This window comes from Gobio gobio (assembly GCF_949357685.1).
Source record: "Gobio gobio genome assembly, chromosome: 2".
In the NCBI taxonomy this organism is placed as follows: Eukaryota; Metazoa; Chordata; class Actinopteri; order Cypriniformes; family Gobionidae; genus Gobio; species Gobio gobio.
In genome coordinates this window covers 68,079,497-68,106,382 of record NC_137098.1, presented here as the reverse complement: position 1 = coordinate 68,106,382, position 26,886 = coordinate 68,079,497, and the positions used below count along the sequence as shown (strand labels likewise).

Below are 26,886 nucleotides of genomic sequence, written 5' to 3'. Positions count from 1 at the left end.
GCAGCTGCCAATGATGATACTCCAAAAACTATAAACCAACCCCTGTGCCCATGACATTCAGATTAGAAGATATCCCTCTTTGGGTTTGGTTTGCTAGGGTGATCGACAATGGTTGCTAGGGCGTAGCTAGGAAGTGTTGAAGGTGATTTGTGATTGGCTGTTTGCTGCCTCAATGAGCCAACCCTTATGTTTCTATGACACTTCTATCCAAAGATATCCCTGCACTCTAAAAACTGCTGGGTTAAAATCAACCCAAATTGGGTTATTTTGGCAACCCAGCGCTGGGTCAAAAAGTGACGTACCCACCGCTGGGTTGTTTTGACCCAGCATGTTGGGTTGTTTTTTTAACCAAAATTTTGGTGTAAAATTACTGCTGGATTAAAATGAACGCAAAATATCACTTTTACACACAAAGAATGACTATGAAAGATTAAAAATGTATTAAAAACGAGAACAAGGGCAAACATGGTCAAACGTGACAAAGTGTGAGAAGAACATGAGAAAATAATTGCAAATCAACAGACACACAGTTTATAGTTAAATTAAATAGTTTTAACAGTTCAATGAACATTGATGAATATGTGCTCTCTTTCAAGGTAGTCTATGGAAGTTGTTGCTAGGGTGCTCTAAATGGTTGCTAGGGCATGGCTTGATATCTTCATGATGATCCTGAGATAATGATTGGTTGCCTGAGTAAAATGAGAACGCTCTGACCAATCAGAAGTGAATGTGTGGTTAACAGCCAGCCGTTTCGGTATGACTGAATATAGCCCCGTTTTCACCGAAATTGCCCGGAACAACTTTTTTTACAGGAACTTTTTTCCCCCAGACCTGCTACTGTCTGCGTTTCCACTGCGGTCTAAAGTACCGCGAAGATTCTGCAAATTAGTCCAGAGACGTGGGACTGCGCGCGACATCATTTGTGCGATACTGTCTGCAACAATAACAAGTGGAGGAGATTCAAGCTGTGCTGCTTTTGCTAGTTATGTATTGGTTTACTAAAGAGGTCATTAACAAAACGGCGGAAAAGAGACGAGCACTGATACTAAAGCGTATTCTGAAAGCTTGTAAAGCTAGATTTAAAATAAGACAACGTATGTTATTATCAGCTATTACGAACATTGACTGTGAGATTGCTGAGAGGAACGTGGAGAGGTGGTGGTCCAGTTAAACCACTTAACTGATATGCAGAAGGTTGCTGGTTCTATCCCAGCGGTCACCACCAGTGTGTCCTTGAGCAAGGCACTTTACTCCACGTTGCTCCAGGGGGATTGTCCCTGTAATAAGTGCACTGTAAGTCGCTTTGGATAAAAGCATCTGCCAAATGCATAAATGTAAATGTAACGCGTGCCATCGGACAGAAAGAGCGAGACTGATATTTACTGAATGCAGAATGAACCTCGCAAAGGACTTTTCAAAATGCTGATTGAAATAAAATGCTGCGTGAGCTCAACCAATCAGCATGTACAGCGCCGAAGTCCCACCCCCGAAAGTTCCTGAACTTTGAAAATGTACTACCTCTCGAGCAGGGCCGTTTGGAGGGGGGAATATTTATCCGGAACTTCATTTTAGACCCTGGTTACTGCGGTCGAAACAGAATCCCACCCCAAAGTTCCTAGTTCCTGGGGAAAGTTCCTGTGGTGGAAATGCGGCTTATGATTGAGCTGAGGCGGAAGAACAACAACAGCAATGCACCACATGTTTCTTTTCCCCTCATGAGCCGCGTTTCCAAAAAAATTTCCCGGAACAATTTGTACCAGGAACTTTTTTTACAGGAACTTTTTCCCCCCCAGACCTGCTACTGTCTGCATTTCCACTGCGGTCTAAAGTACTGTGAAGATTAGGCAAATTTGTCCAGAGACGTGGGACTGCGCACGACTGCTCCTCCCACTCAGCGACGGACAGTGATCATTTTTGCGTGACACTGTCTGCAACAATAACAAGTATGGAGAAGATGCAAGCAGCGCTGCTTTAGCTGGTTATGTGGTTTACTAATATGTCTTTAACAAAACGGCAGAAAAGAGACGAGCACTGATACTAAAGCGTATTCTAAAAGCTCATAAAGCTAGCAAACATTGACCGTGCGAGATTGCTGAGACAACGTGCGCCATCGGACAGAAAGAGCGAGACTGATATTTACTGAACGCAGAATGAACCTTGCAAAAGACTTTTAAAAATGCCGGTTGAAATAAAATGCTGCGTGAGCTCAACCAATCAGCATGTTCAGCGCCCAAGTCCCACCCCCGAAAGTTCCTGAACTTTGAAAAAGTACTACCTCTCGAGCAGGGCCTTTTGGAGGGGGAAATATTTACCCGGAACTTCATTTAGACCCTGCGGTTGAAACACACAGAGTCCCAAAGTTCCTAGTTCCTGGGGAAAGTTCCTGCGGTGGAAACGCGGCTATGTTTTCCAACTAATGGAAATCTGTCACAACGATGGAGAACTTTAATACCTGCAAATGTGTATTTGCTATTTTTACATTCATAATCATCAGCGACTTCTGCCAGAGCTTTGTGTGCTTCGTGTGCTCTTGAGCGAGAGGCATATATTCCTTCCTCAGACCCTAAATCAGTCACAGCATTAAACAAACTCAACAAATAAAGCCAAAGGGTTTTGAGGTGATGTGTCATCTTGTTAACATTTGTGAACGATGCCCAGCTCTACTGGAAAGTCACACATCTGTACATGATGTTATAAAAGTATCCTGATAAATGTGCGACACACACAAGACGTGCAGTTCTGCATCTGAAGACAATAATGACTACAAGTGAATTTCTTCAGTCCTCTATAAGAACAGATGCGGCTGATACAGAAGATCATAAGTGTTGAAATATGGATGATCATTAGACAGATGTGAATATGAAGACTCACCTGATACAGTCAGTGTAACAGCATCACTGCGCTGAGAGAGTTGAGTCTTCATCTGTCCTGTACAGGTGTATTGACCGCTGAGAGACACAGCAGCTGTGAAACTGAACTCTGCTGTTGTATATGGATAGACAGGTTGTCCATCTCTAATCCAGCTGTATGTCCACTGAGTGTTTCCTCCTCCCTGTATGTCACATGTGAGAGTGACTCTCTCTCCACTGAACACACTCTGATCCGGCTTCACCTTCACTACAGGTTTTGGTCTCTCTGTATTAATAAACACATGAGTAAATATTGACAGAAACAGCATCACAGTCTCATGATCACTGTTATCAACTCAAAACCTGATGAGACGAACACTGTATTACAAATTAAAGATCTAGTTTGCTTGCAGTTTGTATTGATTACATCAAAATTGTTTGTAATTTCTAATAAACTTTTTACAAACTAAACCCTGGATATATCGTGTCATACACAACATACATGTAGACTGAGTGTTATTTTCTATTTACACGTCACAGAATTTCAGTTTGTACAACATTTATAATTCTTTAATAATTTAAGAGTGTAAAATATTACTGAATTAAACATGCGATGTGATGAGGTCATGTGATGATGTTAATAATATATTGTTGTATAATGTGTTCTGTTATGAAGGGCGATAGAATACAGTAGTTCAACAGTCTCTTGATTGTACATGTGATCATAGAGAGAGTTTATGAGGACAATAACACTTAATAATACTCAATAATACTCAACTCACCCGTCACAGAGAGAGAAACAGCAGAGCTTAATTGTGATGAGTTTGGTCTTCCATCTCTCTGTCCTCTACACGTGAACTGACCCTGATCAGACTCAGCAGCTCCTCTGATAGTGAGAGTGTCTCTGTTTACAGTGTAACGCTCAGACGTCTGTAACTTTACTCTGTCTTTATTCCACTCATATCTCCAGTCACTGTGATCAGACTTTATCTCACACTTCAGATTGACTGTCTCTCCAGTGAACACAGATCTGTCTGGTGTCACAGTCACTGTAGATGTGGGTAAATCTGAGAAGAAACACAGAAACACAAAGTGACTCAAAAAAATTTATTGTAAGTAAAAAATGTTGAAGACGATGATCATTAGATAGATTGTGAATATGAAGACTCACCTGATACAGTCAGTGTAACAGCATCACTGATGTCTGATCTCTGTGAGTCTGATCTCTCTCCTCTACAGGTGTATTTACCACTGAGAGACACATCAGCTGTGAAACTGAGCTCTTCTGCTGTTGATGTTGGATAGACAGTGTTTCCATCTCTAAACCAGCTGTATGTCCACTGAGTGTTTCCTCCCTGTATGTCACATGTGAGAGTCACTGTCTCTCCACTGAACAGACGCTGATCCGGCTTCACCTTCACTACAGGTTTTGGTCTCTCTGTATTAATACACACATGAGTAAATATTGAAAACAGTGTCATGATCACTGCTATCAACTCAAAACCTCCAAAAACACATTAAAATAATCTAGTTTGCTTGTAGTTTGTGTTGATTACATCAAAAATGTATTTAATTACTGGTAAAAACTAATAATTGATATTCATATCCAATATGTGTATGTTTTTTTGAATCCGCTCACATTACACAATTGCAGTTTGTACAATATTTGCATAATTTAATAGTTTAAAAAAAGAGTGTGATGGGGTCATGTCTCTCGATTTGTATGTGATGAAATGATGAACACACTCACCAGATACTGTCAGTGTAACTCCATCACTCCTCTGTGTGTCCTGTGAGGCTTCAGTCTGAGATCCTTCACATCTGTACACACCAGCATCAGACCGATCCACAGATGGGATTGTATAGATCTGGTCTTGTCTTCTGCTGTCATATTGATCTTTATACCATCTGTACCTCCAGACTCCTGCCTCCTGTATGTCACATGTGAGAGTGACTCTCTCTCCTCTGAACACACGGACATCAGGATCAACACGCACTACAGGTTTGAGTCTCTCTGTGAAAAGAGCAAACAACACACTTCATGTTTGAACTTAAAACCCAAAATTAACTTTCACTGACAAAACTATAAAGTAAAAGAGCGCTTACCTCTCACTGTTATCTTAACTCTATTACTGTCGTGTGTGTAGTAGTTTCCTCGCTGTGCTCTACACACGTATGTTCCTCCATCAGAGACGCTCACAGAACTGAGTGTTTTAGTTCCTGCGTCATCACTGGATTCAGAGTTTGAGTCTTTCCTCCAGAGAAACGTCCATCCAGTCGAGCTTCTCATGTCACAGCGGAGAGTAACTGTGTCTCCAGTGAACACTGAACTCTGGGGCGTCACACTCACGATCGGCCTCGGTTTATCTGTAAGAGACAGTGATGCAGTGTTGAGCTCATTTATAGTGTTATTGGTCATAGTTTCAGTATTCTTCTGATTTTATCATGTTCATGTAATTTATTTTGATTTAAAGGGTGTTTGTCTTTTCTGCTCCCACTAGTGACGCCAAACAGAAAAACACAAATATAGATTTGAGAAGGAAATCCCAGCGCTTTCAAATAATAATGTTAAAGTCTCAGGTAAGATCAGGGAATATCAGTCATAGTTCAGAGAATTAAAGCAAGTTTTACGGTCAGCGGCGCAGCCCCTTCATCAGGAGAAGATCCCGCGCTTCAAAGAGCAGTCAGAAACGCAGGTACAACTTTCCATTTCTGGCCGAGCTGGTGAAAATCGTGTCGAGCAGACACACTAAGGTTAAATTATTTGTTTTTCTTTGCGGTTGCGGTTTAAGAAATAGCTGCTAATGCTAGAAGGTTGGGACTCAACTCCTCTAAGAAATATCACCCCTTTCCTGAAAACTGTCTGAATGAGTATGTGTGTGTGGTTTCATTAGATTAGATTGTATGTCTTAGAATAGCTCAATAAAGCCTTGTATTCATTTTTCATCTAAACGTGTGTCTTGCGCTTTGTGCTCATAAGTTGTTGCATTAAATTGTCGATAGTGTTTACGTTACCGTATGTTCATTCATATCAATGAACATTAAACATTAAATTAATGATATTATTACCTTTGGCCAGGGAGTAATATCCTGACCAGAATTGAAAAGATAACTCAAATATCGACGTACCCCTGGACGAATAGTTGATAAGGTGTTAAATATTAATTCTGAATTATTCATATAGGTGATTCAGTTCTTTTAATTGTGAATCAATTTGATCCGAATTATCCCAACATAGTATTGCATCTGTAAACATCTGTTATATGCAACACATTTCATTTTTGTATGAATTATATTAGACTATATAATGAGTGCTAATTAAACTTGCATGATGAGTTCATGTGACAGTTTGAATAATTTATTGTTGCATAATGTGATCCGATTCTCATACTATTAAGAAATAGGCCGTATATACTGAGCTGAATTCAGTAAGAAGTTTCTGAATGTTCATGTAGAGAGAGTTTATGAGGGCAATGATGTTCAACTCACCCGTCACAGAGAGAGAAACAGCAGAGCTTAATTGTGATGAGTTTGGTCTTCCATCTCTCTGTCCTCTACACGTGAACTGACCCTGATCAGACTCAGCAGCTCCTCTGATAGTGAGAGTGTCTCTGTTTACAGTGTAACGCTCAGACGTCTGTAACTTTACTCTGTCTTTATACCACTCATATCTCCAGTCACTGTGATCAGACTTTATCTCACACTTCAGATTGACTGTCTCTCCAGTGAACACAGATCTGTCTGGTGTCACAGTCACTGTAGATGTGGGTAAAGCTGAGAAGAAACACAGAAACACAAAGTGACTCAAACAGCTCTTTCAATGCAATGTAAAATAATTACATTTTGTAAATGTTTTACAAAACTATTGTAAGTAAAAAATGTTGAAGACGATGATCATTAGATAGATTGTGAATATGAAGACTCACCTGATACAGTCAGTGTAACAGCATCACTGATGTCTGATCTCTGTGAGTCTGATCTCTCTCCACTACAGGTGTATTTACCACTGAGAGACTCATCAGCTGTGAAACTGAGCTCTTCTGCTGTTGATGTTGGATAGACAGTGTTTCCATCTCTAAACCAGCTGTATGTCCACTGAGTGTTTCCTCCCTGTATGTCACATGTGAGAGTGACTCTCTCTCCACTGAACAGACGCTGATCCGGCTTCACCTTCACTACAGGTTTTGGTCTCTCTGTATTAATACACACATGAGTAAATATTGAAAACAGTGTCATGATCACTGCTATCAACTCAAAACCTCCAAAAACACATTAAAATAATCTAGTTTGCTTGTAGTTTGTGTTTATTACATCAAAAATTTATTTAATTACTGGTAAAAACTAAACATTGATATTCATATCCAATATGTGTATGTTCTTTTGAATCCGCTTACATTACACAATTGCAGTTTGTACAATATTTGCATAATTTAATAGTTTAAAAAAGAGTGTTATGGGGTCATGTCTCTCGATTTGCATGTGATGAAATGATGAACACACTCACCTGATACTGTCAGTGTAACTCCATCACTCCTCTGTGTGTCCTGTGAGGCTTCAGTCTGAGATCCTTCACATATGTACACACCAGCATCAGACCGATCCACAGATGGGATTGTATAGATCTGGTCTTGTCTTCTGCTGTCATATTGATCTTTATACCATCTGTACCTCCAGACTCCTGCCTCCTGTATGTCACATGTGAGAGTGACTCTCTCTCCTCTGAACACACGGACATCAGGATCAACACGCACTACAGGTTTGAGTCTCTCTGTGAAAAGAGCAAACAACACACTTCATGTTTGAACTTAAAACCCAAAATTAACTTTCACTGACAAAACTATAAAGTAAAAGAGCGCTTACCTCTCACTGTTATCTGAACATGACTGTCGTGTGTGTAGTAGTTTCCTCGCTGTGCTCTACACACGTATGTTCCTCCATCAGAGACGCTCACAGAACTGAGTGTTTTAGTTCCTGCGTCATCACTGGATTCAGAGTTTGAGTCTTTCCTCCAGAGAAACGTCCATCCAGTTGAGCTTCTCATGTCACAGCGGAGAGTAACTGTGTCTCCAGTGAACACTGAACTCTGGGGCGTCACACTCACGGTCGGCTTCGGTTTATCTGTAAGAGACAGTGATGCAGTGTTGAGCTCATTTATAGTGTTATTGGTCATAGTTTCAGTATTCTTCTGATTTTATCATGTTCATGTAATTTATTTTGATTTAAAGGGTGTTTGTCTTTTCTGCTCCCACTAGTGACGCCAAACAGAAAAACACAAATATAGATTTGAGAAGGAAATCCCAGCGCTTTCAAATAATAATGTTAAAGTCTCAGGTAAGATCAGGGAATATCAGTCATAGTTCAGAGAATTAAAGCAAGTTTTACGGTCAGCGGCGCAGCCCCTTCATCAGGAGAAGATCCCGCGCTTCAAAGAGCAGTCAGAAACGCAGGTACAACTTTCCATTTCTGGCCGAGCTGGTGAAAATCGTGTCGAGCAGACACACTAAGGTTAAATTATTTGTTTTTCTTTGCGGTTGCGGTTTAAGAAATAGCTGCTAATGCTAGAAGGTTGGGACTCAACTCCTCTAAGAAATATCACCCCTTTCCTGAAAACTGTCTGAATGAGTATGTGTGTGTGGTTTCATTAGATTAGATTGTATGTCTTAGAATAGCTCAATAAAGCCTTGTATTCATTTTTCATCTAAACGTGTGTCTTGCGCTTTGTGCTCATAAGTTGTTGCATTAAATTGTCGATAGTGTTTACGTTACCGTATGTTCATTCATATCAATGAACATTAAACATTAAATTAATGATATTATTACCTTTGGCCAGGGAGTAATATCCTGACCAGAATTGAAAAGATAACTCAAATATCGACGTACCCCTGGACGAATAGTTGATAAGGTGTTAAATATTAATTCTGAATTATTCATATAGGTGATTCGGTTCTTTTAATTGTGAATCAATTTGATCCGAATTATCCCAACATAGTATTGCATCTGTAAACATCTGTTATATGCAACACATTTCATTTTTGTATGAATTATATTAGACTATATAATGAGTGCTAATTAAACTTGCATGATGAGGTCATGTGACAGTTTGAATAATTTATTGTTGCATAATGTGATCCGATTCTCATACTATTAAGAAATAGGCCGTATATACTGAGCTGAATTCAGTAAGAAGTTTCTGAATGTTCATGTAGAGAGAGTTTATGAGGGCAATGATGTTCAACTCACCCGTCACAGAGAGAGAAACAGCAGAGCTTAATTGTGATGAGTTTGGTCTTCCATCTCTCCGTCCTCTACACCAGTACTGACCCTGATCAGACACAGCAGCTCCTCTGATAGTGAGAGTGTCTCCGTCTACAGTGTAACCCTCAGACATCTGTAACTTTACACTGTCTTTAGACCACTCAGATCTCCAGTCACTGTGATCAGACTTTATCACACACTTCAGATTGACTGTCTCTCCAGTGAACACAGATCTGTCTGGTGTCACAGTCACTGTAGATCTGGGTAAAGCTGAGAAGAAACACAAATGTGTTAATATTGCGTTTGTAAAAAGACTCACAGATTTCAGTAAGTGCAAGCAGCAAAAGATGTGTAATGTTATTGAAGTGAAGGAATTGAAGTGTAATTCTCCTCCATTCACACAGAACTGTCTTCATCTGTTGCTTTTCTGATGTTCTTCCCACATGCACTGTTACTTTTGACCATGTTTTCCCTTGTTCTCGGTTTTAATAAATTTGTAATCTTTCATAGTCATTCTTTGTGTGTAAAAGTGATTTTATAATTTCCAAGATTTCTGGCTTTAATTACAAATCCATTTTGAATTCATGTTAATCCAGCAATGTAGTAATTTTACACCAAAATTTATGTTAAAAAAACAAAAACAACCCAGTTTGGGTTGATTTTAACCCAGCAGTTTTTAGAGTCCACACACATTATTTACACATTTAATACTTGCTCGAAAGGGAGTGGAAAGAAGTAGAACTTATTTGCTCCGACCCCCAATTCACTCCCTTATATTACACCATAGAGCTGCTGCCATTATCTGTTAAATTACTAATAATTCATGTGATATTATTTATATACAAAATACCCAATAAAATTATGACCATCTCAATAATCACAATAATGCAATCTAATAATCCTCATTATCATAAACCTTCAAAAATGTAAAATATGGTTTAAATAATAATCACATAATATATAAAATATAACCATATAATATTGTTAAAACACAGTTTTATAATAACAAATAGTAATATCAATAATATTAATGACAATGATGGTAATAATAATCTCTACTATCACAATAACAATACATCATAACCAGTGCTAATACTAAATTAATATTGCTGTTTTGTTGTGAATTACAACATAGTGGTCATGCATTGTTCTGTTCGTCATTATACTTTATTACACTTAAAGTTTGAAATACTTCAGCTTTAAAATGTTTTTCATTGTGTTCAGTGTTCAATGAAATTCTATTTTGCTCCTTTAAATTGTTGTGAACACAGAGAATTAAATCCTCAAGCGATGAACTGTGGAGCTCAGTCAGGCTAAAGCGCAGCTGCATTTGTGCAAAGATTCACAGATTTCTTTGCACAATCTGAGCAATAAATGAATTAAACACAAAAATATGCTTTTGGAAGTATTTCAGCTGTTGCTTCATGTCTCAGTGTTTTATAGCACATGAGCACAGTGTTTTTATGCTGGTGTTTAAATACTTTAACTATTAAAATAGGCTTCACTTGTTATTTAGGGTCAGCATACAGGGTGATGGATTTCGTCATCAGACGAGCACTGAATGCACACCGCACACAAACTCTTGTTCGCCGACATTAGAGTTGGACGCTCTAACAGGGAGGCTAAAGGCTGTAACCACTAGTGTCAGTCGCTAGAGCGTCTCTTGAGATCAGAGGAGTGAGGTTTACTCACAGCGACTGCTAGCTGGCCTCCGTTACACAACCTTTAGCCAAACAAGCGTAACGGCTAATAATCTGTGTCGTTGTTGTTTGACTTCATTACACTGAATAAACTGCTTTTGTGAGGAAACAGCTTCTCATTTAATGAATTGACTGTCTGTCTGCTAATCTTCAACATGTTTTACTCTAAATCATACGTTTGTTGGGAATGATATATATGTAATGGGGTAGTTGTAGGACTACAAATTAGATGGACTACGAACCCCATGAGTCAACAAAAGGAAATCAGACATGTTGGTGCTCCCTCTTTGTGGTACCATGTGCTAGATTTGAAAAAAACATCACAGCTTCTCATGCTTGTTTAATGGCAGATGAAAAGACCAGTGATTGAGCAGCATAGAACTGACATGTGACGGTAAGGATTGTGATTTATGATGAATAGAGTATCTAGTTTTAACATTTGTATTTGCTTTGTTTTAGTGTCCTTAAGGGAATGGTGTTGACTGGTGCCTCAGAGAATTAAGCAGATATCTTTAGTAACACAGGCATTTCTATTAATTTAAATTCCTGAACAGGGAGATTTGTTTCTAAGCTTTTTATATTGTAATTTGTGTTTTATGTTTAATGGTTTTAAGGGTTTTAATTCCTAATCTTTTATAGGGTAATCATGATTTGTATTTTCTTTGTTTTTACAGATGATGCATGATTGCGTTTACTTTATTGAAAGTGTTTATGGCTAAATGATATCTGAAGAGATTACTAATATTGATTGGGGTCTTGTATTGAAGTGGCAAAGTGTTTGTATTTTTGTTTTGTCGTTTTTTTTGTTTTGTACTCATAACCAGTGTGGTTCCCATTGTCTTATATGGTTTACTCTGTTAAGATGGGAGGGAGCAATTTGTAGTGGTTTGATTTGGTGATTTACTTTTTGCTTTGGAATTTGGAGTGAAAAGGTGTTTTATTGGTGATTGAGTGTGCACTTATTTGCAGAGCTATTTCCATTGGATCTGATTGGGAACCCTGTCTGTAATGGTTATAGGTTTGTTTCTTTGTTTTTATTGTTTTGACCCTTTGCCAGTTCTGATTACTTGTTGGGCTATTTGTGAATGTTGTATAATAAACCTTGTTATATTTGCAAAGAAACACACTGTGGTTGTTGCCCTTTTTTGAGTTCTCATCTCTTGTTAGATGAGGGGGTTACATATAGATTTTACTATGATAAAAAGGTTATTTTATAAGAGAAGGAGAAGGGAATGTTGGGACAGTAGGACTTATTTACTGTATTTAATAGTAATATTGAGTGAAATTGTATAAAGAAAGTAGAAAATACTGATGTTTTCTTTCTTTGGCTTTCAGATTTTACGATAATGATATAACGCTTTTTGTTTTAAATATGTATAAAATTACAATGAAGTTTTAAGTACACTCTGGTTTAATGTGCCCCGCAGTGAACTTTACAGCCAATAGAGATATTTGCGCTCTTGTTTCCGTTCAGTAAAGATGTCCTACTGTACATTTACTAGTGATACAACACCAAATATAAACAATTTATTCACAAGACCAGCACGCTAGTCCACAAGAAACGGATTAATGTAAACTGTAACTGACTGTCATAAAGCTTTGAACGGCGGGCACTGACGTCACTGCCATTACACGACGCCACACATGATCCAAGTGAGCTGTGCTGGACTTTAAACTTTGGTTTATACAAGGACTTTTATTTTGATACTTATTTCTGAGTTTTCCTATGGTTTACTGTTTAAAAGAGGAAGTAGGCCATATTTCTTGAGTGCTTGAGTTGTGCAAGGTGCTCCATGTGGTTGCAGACATCCAGCTTCATCATGCTGTTAATATAGCATTTAATTCAGCACATTTGTTATCTTTTCTTCTCATAGTTTGTAAAGTATGAGTCTATGCTTTTTGATATACTGTATTGTGTTGGTTCTTTGCCTTGTGTGATGATTTATCTATTTTGTGAAATATATATGTGTATTTTCTCTTCTTTGTAGTTTCACACTTTTCATGATTAAACTTCATAAATTGCACCTCCGTGGAGTTTATTGTGGAAGTGTTTAGCGGCTGGATCAATTCAAACAGTGAGGCCAATGACATTAGCCGTTACACTTTCTCTGATGGGAAGAGATACAGATCCTCTCACCTGCCTATAATAATAAATAAATCGAAATGAGAGATTGCTCAAAACGGCACATGCGTCAAACACCTGTATACGATTCAAAAGAAGTATACTTTACAAGACTGTGTGTTCGACTGTGCGTATACGCTCATGTTGGCTTAAATGTATACCTTCGGCTTTAGTGTGAATGAAACATCTGAGAGTAAAAGACTCTTCATTGGATCTGTGATTATACATCGTAGAAAGAGTTCATGAGGAGAATGATGTTTAACTCACCCGTCACAGAGAGAGAAACAGCAGAGCTTAATTGTGATGAGTTTGGTCTTCCATCTCTCCGTCCTCTACACCAGTACTGACCCTGATCAGACTCAGCAGCTCCTCTGATAGTGAGAGTGTCTCTGTTTACAGTGTAACGCTCAAACTTCTTTAACATCACAGTATTGTCTACACTGTCTTTAGACCACTCAGATCTCCAGTCACTGTGATCAGACTTTATCTCACACTTCAGATTAACTGTCTCTCCAGTGAACACAGATCTGTCTGGTGTCACAGTCACTGCAGATGTGGGTAAATCTGAGAAGAAACACAAAAACACAAAGTGACTCAAACTCTCTCAGGGAATAAACTGACTGTTCAGAAGGACCTTCAGTGCTAAACGCTGGTTGTTAATGGGAATGTTGCTGGTGTAAACCCTGCAGTGAGTGAACTAACCATCACTATTGTGTCCTTGAGTAAGGCATTTGATCAAGGGTTTCCAGAGGGATTTTCTCCAGTTCATGGTGTCATTCTGTGACAGTAATACATTACACTGGTCTTGGTCCTGTGGTGATACATATTCTTCTACCACAACCATATCCAGCTAACAGGAACATTCTCTTAACTTTGGCTAATATTTGATCAAGGTTCTCTCAATGTTATGAACAAATGTTCTTCCAGTAACGTTAACAGAACATTTGTTCAGTGTTTAAATAGGGAAATTTTACATTTACATTTAGCAGACACTTTTATCCAAAGCGATTTACAAATGAGAGCAATAGAAGCAACTAAAATTGTCAAGGGCAACAATATGCAAGTGCTGTAACGCGTCTCAGTTAATCTAGCACAGAACACATAGGACATTTATTTTTTTTATTTTTGTTTAACTAAACAAACAGAAAAATGAATAGAATGATAAGTGTATTCTTAATTGGTCAGGTGCTGCTGGAAAAGATGTGTCTTTAGATATTTTTTGAATATGGCCACAAATTGAGATTTCATGTCGTTTCACCAGGTGGAAATGGCACAAGCTGTGAAAAACCTGTCAAAAAATGATCCTGCAAACAAGTTCTATAGAAACCATGCCTAGAATCAAGACATCAGGTGTACCAAATGATTCATTAATCAACCATTAAGATCAGTGGATTAAACAATAGACAAATGTATTAAACTGAACGAGAAGAGATATAAATCAAAAGTTTGATAGTAAGAGCTTTATGAAAGGCAGTTACTGTGAATCAAACATTTATATGAAACACTTGTTTTTGAAAAGGATACTTTGTGGTTTTGTGTATTGTACAAACACAACTGAAAATATGCTGAAATGTTTGAGAAAAGTGCACTTCTGATGATCTGTTGTGATATTAGTACTACGAGTTTTGAAAATGAACCAATTGCTTGTGAAAAGTTTGCCGAAGTAATTAAAACAAACTGTAAAATAATAATTTTACATAATCAAACTAACCTTCACAAAAAGAAAGAAAAGCAAACGTGTGTTATCTGGGAACACACTCTGGTCTTGGTCTGGGTTTGTGGTTTTGACTCGACACTAATCATCTGTAATTCATCATTCTCTCTGACTTCAGCACAAAACTCATCTGGACTGAACTCAATCGCTCAAGGCCTTTTCTATTCTCATGACACACTCAACACACATCATGCCTTTTATATCAAGAATTTTAAATGAGTTAAATTTAAGTTTGTAGATTTATTCACTTCAATTTGATGGAATTTTACTATTAATTGAAATGCATAAATCTTGAATAAAATGCTTAAAATGTTTGGAGTGTAGTCTTGAATATCTCCTGTATATGGAGGACGAGAAATTACTTAAGTTTAAATAAATAAATGAATCAATAAATACGTAAATGCAGAATTAAATAAATAAATGAATTAATAAATAAATATATGAATAAATAAATATATATATAAATACATAAATGAATAAATAAATAAAAAAATAATAATTAAATACTCAAATAAATAAATAAATAAATGCAGAAATAAATGAATGAATAAATAAATTTGTCAAAAGTATCATTTTGAATTGTACCATTTTTGTATCATTTGTGTTATACTATAATTTTTCTACATTTATTTATGTATTTCTAGATTTATTCATTTTTACAATTATTTATGCATTTCAACATTTATTTATTTATTCATGTATTTATTTATTTCTTCATATATTTATTTATTAATTCATTTATTTATGTATTTCTACATTTATTTATTAATTTAATTCTGCATTTACGTATTTATTCATTTATTTATACTTAAGTAATTTTTTTGTCCTCCATACCTGTAACTATAGTGACAGTGACTAAAGTGAATATCAAAGATGGAAAGTCACAATTTACATGAGTTTATAATAAACCAGAACCTCCACAAAACGTCTAAGGTTACGTATGTAACCTCTGTTCCCTGAGAACAGGGAACGAGCGCTGCGTCTAGCTGACGCTATGGGGAACGCCCTCGGCGTGACTGGTGTCTGAAGCTACTATCGAATCACGGCAAAGTCTTTGACCGACGTCAGCCCATGACGTCATCAACGTGCGACCCGGAAGTATAAAAGGGCGCCGTGCCAACACATACACATCTTCTCGTCTGAAGGGACTGTATGGCAGATAGGCCCTGAAGCATGGCAACGCGACGCAGCGCTCGTTCCCTGTTCTCAGGGAACAGAGGTTACATACGTAACCTTAGACGTTCCCTTTCGAAAGGGAACTCTCGCTGCGTCTAGCTGACGCTATGGGGAACGATATACCAACGCCGCCATGCTGAGGGGAGTGTCTGCCCATTGGCAGTGACAACTGTCAACTCAAGTAATTCATAGAAAAACCTGAGCGATTCCCCCTCAGGTCCTGGGCTGACAGTGACAGCACTCCCTACGGTCATAGCCCAAGCTATACAACTAAACGGAACCCTAACGTACTGCGTGGAGTTCCATCTAGACAGCTTGAAGGCCCGGGACCACTACTTCCAAAGAAGGGGTCCCTTCAAGGGAATGTGGCTAGGGGACCCGAAGGAACCCCAGCCAGTCACTACTCGGGAAATGTTCTCCCGAGTGCCACCAGGGAGGCCTGACCTGGTGCCCTAAGTGTTATGGACACTTCGGTTTAGCCAACCCTGTCTGTTCAAACAGAGCCTCTGGATGGTGCCCAAGGGGCGTCCAAGCTAAGGGACTGAAACACAGGCAGTCTTACTTAGCCCGGAACTCAGAGACGGGTTATCCAAGAGAGCAACACTCAGCGTAGTGCTTTTCAACCCTTGCTATCGAGGGGAGTCTGCCTGCTCAAATCAAGGATCTACCAGGTGCTTGTGTTTCAAAGCAGTAGGGAGGCCGAAAGGGCCTTAATGACTGATCTAACAGGGAGGCCTCATGAGAGGCCTACGACCGTCTGACCAGGCTCAGGCGGCTGAGCACTCATAGACGACCCTCATAGAGGGGAGCAGCTGAGCCTGCCTGGCGAGTAACCTCCAGCTGTAAGCCCAACTACCACAATTTCTCACAGAGAACTGGTAATCAAAGTGCCTAGCTCAGGAACTTCAACTTCAAGGAGGCCCTGTGGGCCTACTACTTGATAGCGGGTATTCCAGGGAGGCCTATAGAGGCCTACTACCTAACCGCAAGCCATGCTGGAAACCCAAGCATCCAGGCTCGGGACTCCGTCCTCAGGGAGGCCTTAGTGAGGCCTACTACCTGACAGCAATACCGCCTGCTGAGGTTACCCTTGTTTTCTCAAGGAGGCCTATGGAGGCCTACTACTTGACAGTCAAGCTACGCAGGCTAGTCGGGCATCCTGTTTAAGGAACCCGTCCTCAAGGGAGGCCTATTTAAGGCCTACTACCTGATAACCAGCCTTTAGGGAGGCCTGGAGAGGCCTACTACCTGATTGCAATACGTGCTAAATGACTGGGTCCCAGGAACACCTCAGGGAGGCCTGATGGGGCCTACTACCTCGTTCGAGTGACCACCATCTGGGACTCGACAGTCAAGCTACGCAGGCTTTTCGAGCATCCTGATTAAGGAACTCGCCCTCAAGGGAGGCCTATTAAGGCCTACTACCTGATAAGCAGCCTTCAGGGAGGCCTGGAGAGGCCTACTACCTGTTTGCAATACGTGCTAACTGTTTCAAATGACTGAGTCCCAGGAACACATTAGGGAGGCCTGATGGGGCCTACTACCTTGTTCGAGTGACCACAATCTGGGAGCTCACCCTCCGGGAGGCCTATTGAGGCCTACTACCCGACAGTCAAGCTACGCAGGCTTTTCGAGCATCCTGATTAAGGAACTCGCCCTCAAGGGAGGCCTATTAAGGCCTACTACCTGATAACCAGCCTTCAGGGAGGCCTGGAGAGGCCTGCTACCTGTTTGCAATGCGTGCTAACTGTATCAAATGACTGGATCCCAGGAACGCCTTAGGGAGGCCTGATGGGGCCTACTACCTCGTTCGAGTGACCACAACCTGGGAGCTCACCCTCAGGGAGGCCTATTGAGGCCTACTAGTCGACAGTCAAGCTACGCAGGCTATCCGAGCATCCTGATTAAGGAACTCGCTCTCAAGGGAGGCCTATTGAGGCCTACTACCAGATAATCAGCCTTTAGGGAGGCCTGGAGAGGCCTGCTACCTGTTTGCAATTCGTGCTTAACTGTTTTAGATGACTGGATCCCAGGAACACCTTAGGGAGGCCTGATGGGGCCTACTACCTTAGAATTTAACCGCAGGTCTTCAGGGAGGCCTGATGAGGCCTACAACCTGCCTCTGGGAGTGACCACAATCTGGGAGCTCACCCTCAGAAAGGCCTAGTAAGGTCTTAGAGTTAACAGCAGACCTTCGGGGAGGCCTGATGAGGCCTACAACCTGCCTCTGGTAGTGATCACAACCTGAGAGCTCACCCTCAGGGAGGCCTAATAAGGCCTTACAACTAACAGCGGGCCTTCAGGGAGGCCTGATGAGGCCTACAACCTGATAGCCGCCAGGCTAGCTGTCCCGATGCGCACATCGGTACATACCTCCAGTGAGGCCTGGTTGAGGCCTTCCAACTGAAAACGCGCCTTGTTCAAGAGGCCTACTGAGGCCTACAATTGACAGCCGACCTTCAGGAGAGCGTTTTTGCCCCTCTTTAACCTGATAGCCAGCTAGGCTAGCAGTACCTTGATGCCTCAGCATTGGCACCTGCCTTACTAGAGCCTCCGATCTAAGTGTACATATTACCAACGGTGGCGGTGCCTCAGCAACGCGCCTCCTTCATCCACATCCCAACTGACGCCTCAGCGTTCAGTCGTTGATGAATACCCAACTCTATACAGGAAACCTGGGGTCTGTAAGAAATACATATTTTTAGTGTAATACACAAAAATGACCACTCTCACCTGCGGCATGCTGAGCGAAGACTCATTGTGCGGTTCTCACCACCATGTTCTACCGCCCTTGAATGCCTGAAAGGGGCGTTCTCACTGAGCAGGTCCGGGCGGGCCGTCAGAACATAGTTCTACTCATCATGGGCCCGCCTCAGGCCTGATGTAAGAAGTGCCTGGTAAAAAATCATTAAAAGACATTAAAAAGGAAAAAAGGAGAGGGCTAGGATGTAACCGCCCTCAAGGGAAGTGATCCATCACCAACGCCGAGAGCGTTGGTCCTGGATAACCTCCCTCAGATCCTTTTTCCCCCCGGGAATCCCATCTCCTCTGTGCCCTGCTCCTCCACGGAGGGGGGGGCACGAGAGGAGATGCTAGCTCTCTGGTCCTGCCTACGGTCCTCAGACCGTGAAGGACCAGGTCCCGCCTGCCTGGGTGGGGGCGCGGATCTCAGCGGTATGCATGTCTTAAATGCCGCTGAACGCGCCTTCGCCTCCCTGAACTTTCCAACCCCCGCCTCAACGGAGGTGCCGAAAAGTTCAGTCGGCGAAACCGGCGAATCGAGGAGAAAGCCTCTCTCTTTCTCCCCGATATCAGCCAGGCTCAGCCACAGATGCCTCTCCGTGACCACCATAGCCGCCATAGAGCGGCCGATGGCAGCAGCAGTCTGCTTGGTGGCCCGGAGAGCAAGATCTGTGGTGCGGCGCAGCTCAGCAACCGCCTCAGGGGACAGCCCGGCCCCCTGGTCGAGATCCTCCAGCAGGTCCGCCTGGTACGCCTGAAACACCGCCATGGTGTGAAAAGCAGCACCAGCCTGACCCGCTGCCGTGTATGCCCCTGCCATTAAAGCACAGTTTGAGCTCTCAGTGTTGATGCCCACGAAATGCGAGAAAAGTCTGCAAACTTTCCTCGCCAGTCGGTAGCCTCAACACATATCCATATTCCCCTATCCCCTCGACATCAGCGAAGTTAAACGCTGATGCTGATGAATATTGGGTCGAATATGGATTCTTCCATGCCCTCTCGATCTCTGTAAGAAGATCAAGAAGGAATGGAAGGCTCATCTGAGCTGATGGTTTATGGCCAAGGAGAAAACGATTGTGCAATCTACCACGAGCGATCTCTCCTCTAACGCGCCAACATGGCAGCCGCAGCCTGCCTGCAGTACGTTCCATAACATTCATCAGCTCAGCATACACGGTCAGGGTGGCTGAGAGGATTCATACCACTCTCACCAGCCATCCCTAAGAGCACTTGCTGTTTAGTCTCGTTAACCGCCAGATCGTCGCGACGATCGGCGAGCTGCATCTGAGAACCCATGATGTATGCCAACGCTCAGCCTCAGCTTGAACGGGACAGCATCATCCAGTCCCAGATGCCAAACTTTCTTCCCTCAGGAAAAAAAAAAAAAAAAAAAAAAGCCAGACTAGAGTGGAGCGATCTCAGATTGAAAACCGCTCACACTCACACACAAACAACTTCAAATGAACTTGACTGTGCATGCTCTTGATCCCAGGCAGTAAATACACACTCGTGTGTATTTAATAATTGAATTTGTTTTACCTTAACTCGTATAGCAGTTCAAACAGACAGTCCCTGAAGACGAGAAAGATGTGTATGTGTTGGCACGGCGCCCTTTTATACTTCCGGGTCGCACGTTGATGACGTCATGGGCTGACGTCGGTCAAAGACTTTGCCGTGATTCGATAGTAGCTTCAGACACCAGTCACGCCGAGGGCGTTCCCCATAGCGTCAGCTAGACGCAGCGAGAGTTCCCTTTCGAAAGGGAACACACACAAGACGTGCAGTGACTGAATAATGACTAAAAGTGAATTTCTTCAGTCTCTTCTAACAACAGATGTGGTTGATAAGTGTTGAAATATGGATTTAGATGATCATTAGACAAATGTGAATATGAAGACTCACCTGATACAGTCAGTGTAACAGCATCACTGATGTCTGATGTGTGTGAGTCTGATCTCTCTCCTATACAGGTGTATTTACCACTGACAGACACATCAGCTGTGAAACTGAACTCTGCTGATGATGATGTATAGACAGGTTCAGGTTGTCCATCTCTAAACCATCTGTATGTCCACTGAGTGTCTCCTCCTCCCTGTATGTCACATGTGAGAGTGACTCTCTCTCCACTGAACACACTCTGATCCGGCTTCACCTTCACTACAGGTTTCACTGAGAAACAGAAGCAAATATTGAAAAGCATTGCAGTGTCGAGATCACTGTCAGGAACTCAAAACTTCTTCATGAGGAAAACACTATACATTAAAAATATAGTTTGCTTGTGAATTGTAATGATTACATCAATATTGTATGTTAGTGTTGGTAAGAACTAAACGAATGTGATATATTTATCCAGTCTGCATGTCCTTTGTGTTATTGATCTGCCTGTTCTGACCAGTAGATGGAGCTGTTTACAGTCAGGATGCTTTAAAGAGCTGAACTTCTATCTGTCTGTTCTTAAGCTCTTTTCACTTCCAGTCCTTCCAGCCAAACCACTGAAGGAATAAAGCTGAGCATCTTAATGACTCTGTGCAGAACTCATTTCTGTTTCATACAGTGGATTATGAGCTCCTGAACTACTTTACAACCGCAGGACTGTTTGATTGAATAGCAGATTTATGTAATGTTTTGCAGCAGAAGGAAATACGATGATTCTGAGAATATGCAAAACATGGACATAAAACATCAAATAGACAAATGTGGATCCTTGAAGACAAATAAACTACTTCAACACATGTATTGACTAAGTCCTATAAACGAAGTCTAATACTGGTTGCTAATACAGTGGATTAAGTTTGGACGTGTGCCCATGCGGTCTCACACCAATCAACGTAGAGTTCAGTAATGTTACTTTTATCTAGCAAGTTTATTCTCCTCCATATATCATACAGTGGCAATATCTTAACTCATAATACATAACCAAAACAACAAACCCTATTGTTCACTACAGAGGCAAGACACAACATGGCATATTCGAAAACTGTTTGCTTCCCAAATCAGCAACACCTGTGTCTGAGTTCCTCCAAGTTAAATGACCTACCCAGGCTGACCTGAGATCAGCTGAGCCACAAAGCACATACAGCCCCCCAGTGGCAGAGAACAAAATTACATAAAATAATACAAAATGAATATGGCTCATTCAACACATTTCACATTAGTTAATAATAATAATATTTACTGCAGTAATGTACAGTACCTTGAGTGAGTCCAGACTGAATGAGGGCCATCAGCACTGAAAGCAGAAGAAACACAGATATGAATAATTTCCATTCATTCAACACAATGTCAATCACACACTGAAACATGTCTAGAGTTTATTCTACATGAACTGAGAGTGTTTTTCTCTTCTGATGCTCATTCATGAGAGAACTGATGGTTTATTCTCCAGCATTTATCAGTTTTGAAGAAGCAAGTTCTGCTGTTCACAAGCCGGATGAGAGTCATACTTGCAAATGTAATGTTAATTATTAAACAAAACTAAATCTACAACTTTCAAAAACACTCAGCGATGTGATTATTTAATTGAGTGATGGGCAGGCCCTAACAGAAAAAACACATGAACTTCACATGTGCAAAAACACATGTGGTCACATATGAAACCCATGTAATACCATGTGAAATGTATATTCCCATGTGATCACATGTTAAACGTTTAAATTCCCATGTGAAACCCATGAAATCACATGTGAAACATAACATTCCCTTGTGAACCCCTGAGATCACATTTGAAATCCATGAAATTACATGTAAAACATAACATTCCCATGTGAGACCCATGGAATAACATTTGAAACCCATCAACAATCCTTTCTAAAGTAAATCCACAGAAAACGGTGCCATGATCTTCTGTAGGGCCTATAGCCATGTTTCCCAACATTAAAACAAATAATACAAATCAAGCTTTTATTTATTTTCAAAATATACAATACAAATTCAATGTTTAAAACAAACAATACAAAACCAAATATTAAAATTATACATGAATACGTATCTAAAACGCAGAGGTATTGGGTGTGTGTGTGTGTGTGTGTGTGTGTGTGTGTGTGTTTGTGAGTGTGTGTGTGTATTGTGTGTTTGTGAATGTGTGTTGTGTGTTGTCCTCCATGTCTCCTTCGGCAGGCTTCCTGTTTTGGGATAGAAACAAAATTATAGATTAGTGCAAACACAAGTCTATCCTGATAAAGTTAACTTTTCTATCTGGATTTCAGGATTGTATCTGTTATTTTCAAGTGATGACTGGTCTATGTATATTGGCAGTAACCAAATATAGGGGTCTAACGGTACACAAAACTGACGGTTTGGTACCTCGTTTTTGAAGTCACGGTTAGTTACAGGTTCGGTACAGCAGTTTTACAAAATTGCTCTTTATTTATTTTTTATTAAACAGTGGTTTACTGAAAAATTGTGTCTGTCCTTAAATGAATTCAATTATAACTAACAGTTTCTTAAAAATAATGCTGTAAACTATATAGGGAGCCCTTACACATTACTATAATATTAAAGGTTACAGAGCCCAAACTATTAGCCTAAAATCACTTGCTTTTTATTTTTAGATAATAATCAACACTCATAAGGCAGTTTTTGCATTAACTTCTAAATCTAATTATATATTTTTTTTTCTCCAATTTGTTGTTGAAATATAATCATTTATACACAGTGTCTGTCATTTTCATGACAGATTTATCTAAACATACATCAAATAATCAATACATCACTGACAGGTTAAGTAGAATATAATGAATATATAGGCTAATACAGTGCATATATTTAGTAAGAGTTGATTTCTCTACACTGTAAAAAAAAAAATTTGGGGGAAAAATTGTGCAAATTGATCATTACACATTGGCCCAATAAATGACTTCCAAATAATTATCGCCATGCAAAAAGATGCATTGAACTAATCATAGCTTAAGGTCTTCACTCAAAATTAAAATTCTATATTCACCGAACATATTTAATTGTGCTCAGTCAATCTATGAAGTCGAAGTGAAAAATCCATGTTGGACTAACAAGTCCTACATCCGAAAAACTGTGTACGCATGCGCAAAATGCACTTGAAAAAAACGTTCATGTGGAGATTTCAAATGCGGAGCGCGGGAGCGCGACCGGACTGCAGAGCCAAACCAGCCGTTGCTGAACTGAAGACCGAAACAAACATTCCCGAGAGAATAGAGAGATATTCATCTCACAAAGACGTTGGTGAGTATTGAGCACTGACATTATTCTCCAGAGTTTTGCTTTATGACCAGGTATGAAGTTTAAAAGACATTTTGTAGAATCACGAGTTCATGCATTCATTGGTTTCATGAGTGTGTTCTCGTTTACCACATAATTATCTAATGATAGCCAATAGTTTTATTTTCCTCATGTCTTATATGTCTAAAACAATAGGTAATAAGGAAATTAAGTCATGTGTGTGATATGTGCGGCATGCGACTGTTGAACACGGTGCGTTTGGCGTCGGCCTCTTTCAGGGCTTGAGTTATTGCCTTTAAATATCAAACACGTCAAGCTCGTGATTTTCTTATGTCCATTCATTCGTCTCATCCTCATTATATAATGAAGAACTTCTGTTCTGTCTCTTGCCAGATGTGATGCAGGTGAGCTTTGTCATTAATGTTAGTTTTTATTTTTATTTGCAGGTTTTTAGCCTGCAGTGCCGCGTTTTCTTCACCAAGACATCCTGTTATGCAGAAGACTTCTTGAATATTCAGAGTTTTTCCTTATTGAAAATAATGTATTTTCACCAAATATCCTGTGTTGGAATTGACTTGTTAATAAAGTAATGTGATAAAATGTCAGCCCTGTTGTCTGTGTTCTATTTTGATTAAAGGGGCTATATGCAACTTTTTCCCCAAAATAAACGTAACAATAGCCTTTTTATTTTACCATTTATGACTCAAACATCTCCTGATGAGCATACTGACACCTTGTCCGCTCACAGTGGGTGCACCTATAAGCCTGTATCCTATTTTTCCTATTTTCTGGCGGGTCGTCTTTTCCTGCGCTGTCTGCGGATGTGACGTCACCACCGCTGCGAGAGCGAGCAGAAAATGAGAGCAGTTCTGTTTTTTGGCCACAGGTGTCAGTCGCGAGTTTAAATTTCAGAAAAATGCATATAGCCCCTTTAATATATTTATGTTTTTAGTCATTTGTGTCTTTTGGGACAGTGAGAAATAAACAATTGTTACTACAATTTAAAATATCCTCATATTTTCTTACAGTTTCACTGTAAAACATTTCTCCAATTCAAAATTTTCTAGTGACCGATCACATCTAAATTTTTTAGTTGGCCAATTTGAAAAATTTAGATGTGATCGGTTCAAAATTAAAAATTTAAAAATGTAAAAAATTTTGTCACTAGAAAATTTTAAATTGGAGAGGCCTGGCATTTTTTACAGTGTTGGTAAATTACATTTTTCCATTGGCTCAACATATTATTTCTAATTGAGCCCATGTTACCAGACTGCTGCCACAATGGATAAAATTCAATTCACTGAAATTCAATTTGGCCAATTGAAAAATGTAGATGTGATCGCTCACTAGAAAATTTTGAATAGGAGAGGCCTTACATTTTTTACAGTGTAGTGAACTAACAGCTGTGGACACTGAATGACTTCTGAGGTTCAAGATTCAAGAGATTTTATTTGTCACATACACAATTATATGCAATATACAACTGGCAGTGAAATGTATTTGGTGTTATGCGAGTCACACCGAGTCGCCATTCAATGCGGCGCCTACTTGAGTTGGACAGAAAATACAGCATAACATGAGGATAGGTAGGGAGGGGTGAGGAGATGAAAAAAAAACAACCCCCAGACTATGCTCCTACGGGAGCACAGTTTGAGACCAGTAAAAAAACATCTCAGCAACACGAGCACACAATACAACATGAAACACGACTTGCAACAGGGGAGAGGAGTGGGGGGTTGAGTTGTCCCAGCACAGCCAGGCGTCCCGGTCCTGCAGCCATCTCAGGCGCTGGTCACAGACCCGCTTGTCAGACTGGGGGTACAAAGCGGCGAAGGTGAGAGATGGGTGTGTGCATAAGTGTGTGTGTGCCTGTAAAGTTCATGTGCATGTTTGTGTAGGCCTGGAGAGTCACGCCTGGCACCCTAATCTTCGGTGCTCCCGTTGTTATGGAGACAACCTTGATCAGATCCCAGTCCGAGTCAGCAGGTGGTTGGGGGATGAATGCAAGAGCGTCTCCCTGCAGTGCTCTTCTGGAGGAGTTGTTGTCTCAGCAGCGGCCTTGGCCAAGACCGTGCTGGTTGAGGGAGCCGAAAGCAGATAAGATTGGAATTTGTTTTGTCTGGGAGCGAGCAGCCACAATTTATGGCTACTCTCTTAGTTCGTTCTGGTCTCTGAAACCATTTTGCAAAGCAGTGAGCTTTTCCGTGATGACATCCATCTTGCGTTGCAACTCCATGATGTTATCCATGTTGCGGTTAGTAGTCCCAGTTTGGGAGATGACCGCTCTGCCCACTGCTTCAATCATGACGGGCAGCCCTGTGGAGCTTTGAACAGCTGTCACCGCTTTCTGAATTTTTCGATATCCCAGGGCAATGCCTGATCCAATCAGCAGAAACCCTGTTACCATAAATCCGAATAGGTAGATGTCTTCAATGTCCTCTACGGAAAGTGCCGCTAGACACACAACATGCCACCTCTCCCACGCGTCCATCGTGTAGCCAGCAGCAAACGTTCCGGCAGGGCAGTTAGGTTCCCCCGAACCCAAGCTTCTCGTCGAGAAGATGGTGTCAATTGCGTTGAGAGACCAGTTGATCAAATCCATAATTTTTAGTTCGAGAGCAGTGCGTGGAGAGTCTCCCAAGTTTAAGACAGTAGACTAGACGAGACGAGAGAAGCAAGCAGGAGAGGAGGGAGTAAGGAGACGAGAGGAGAGAGAGTAAATGTGATGCTACGTGACATTGTTCTCAAGCTGTTTTATTGTCTTTCCGCGGTTGAAACACTGATTGAGCGATTACACCACATATGATATGTTTCAGTAAGTTGTAATGTATCCTCAACATACCTTAAGAGATATTAATTTATGTTTATTCTTTAGGAAGAGATGATCGCGTTCACTCGCACATTAAGTTAAATGTGTCTACACAGCACGTCACATTAAAGGGATAGTTCACCCAAAAATTAAAATTAGCCCATGATTTACTCACCCTAAAGTCATCCTAGGTGTATATGACTTTCTTCTTTCAGACTAATAAAATCATTTACATTTACATTTATCAGACGCTTTTATCCAAAGCGACTTACAGTGCACTTATTACAGGGACAATCCCCCTGTAGCAACGTGGAGTAAAGTGCCTT

At 40.6% G+C, this 26,886-nt stretch overlaps 1 protein-coding gene across 1 annotated transcript in view; it reads right to left on the bottom strand.

Moving 5' to 3' along the window:
• LOC307139363 (Fc receptor-like protein 5) overlaps window positions 1-25,531 on the bottom strand; it is a gene marked incomplete at its 5' end in the record, with an annotated part of 45,716 nt that extends 20,185 nt beyond the window's left edge. The window contains 11 exons of the mRNA XM_079838297.1: window positions 3,632-3,916; window positions 4,021-4,287; window positions 4,600-4,863; window positions 4,956-5,216; window positions 6,420-6,623; window positions 6,776-7,042; window positions 9,090-9,374; window positions 13,194-13,490; window positions 20,461-20,727; window positions 21,752-21,787; window positions 25,462-25,531. Coding sequence (XP_079694423.1) covers window positions 3,632-3,916; window positions 4,021-4,287; window positions 4,600-4,863; window positions 4,956-5,216; window positions 6,420-6,623; window positions 6,776-7,042; window positions 9,090-9,374; window positions 13,194-13,490; window positions 20,461-20,727; window positions 21,752-21,787; window positions 25,462-25,531 — 2,503 coding nt within the window. The remainder of the gene's footprint in view (window positions 1-3,631; window positions 3,917-4,020; window positions 4,288-4,599; window positions 4,864-4,955; window positions 5,217-6,419; window positions 6,624-6,775; window positions 7,043-9,089; window positions 9,375-13,193; window positions 13,491-20,460; window positions 20,728-21,751; window positions 21,788-25,461) is intronic.
• Window positions 25,532-26,886: the final 1,355 nt, after the last annotated feature.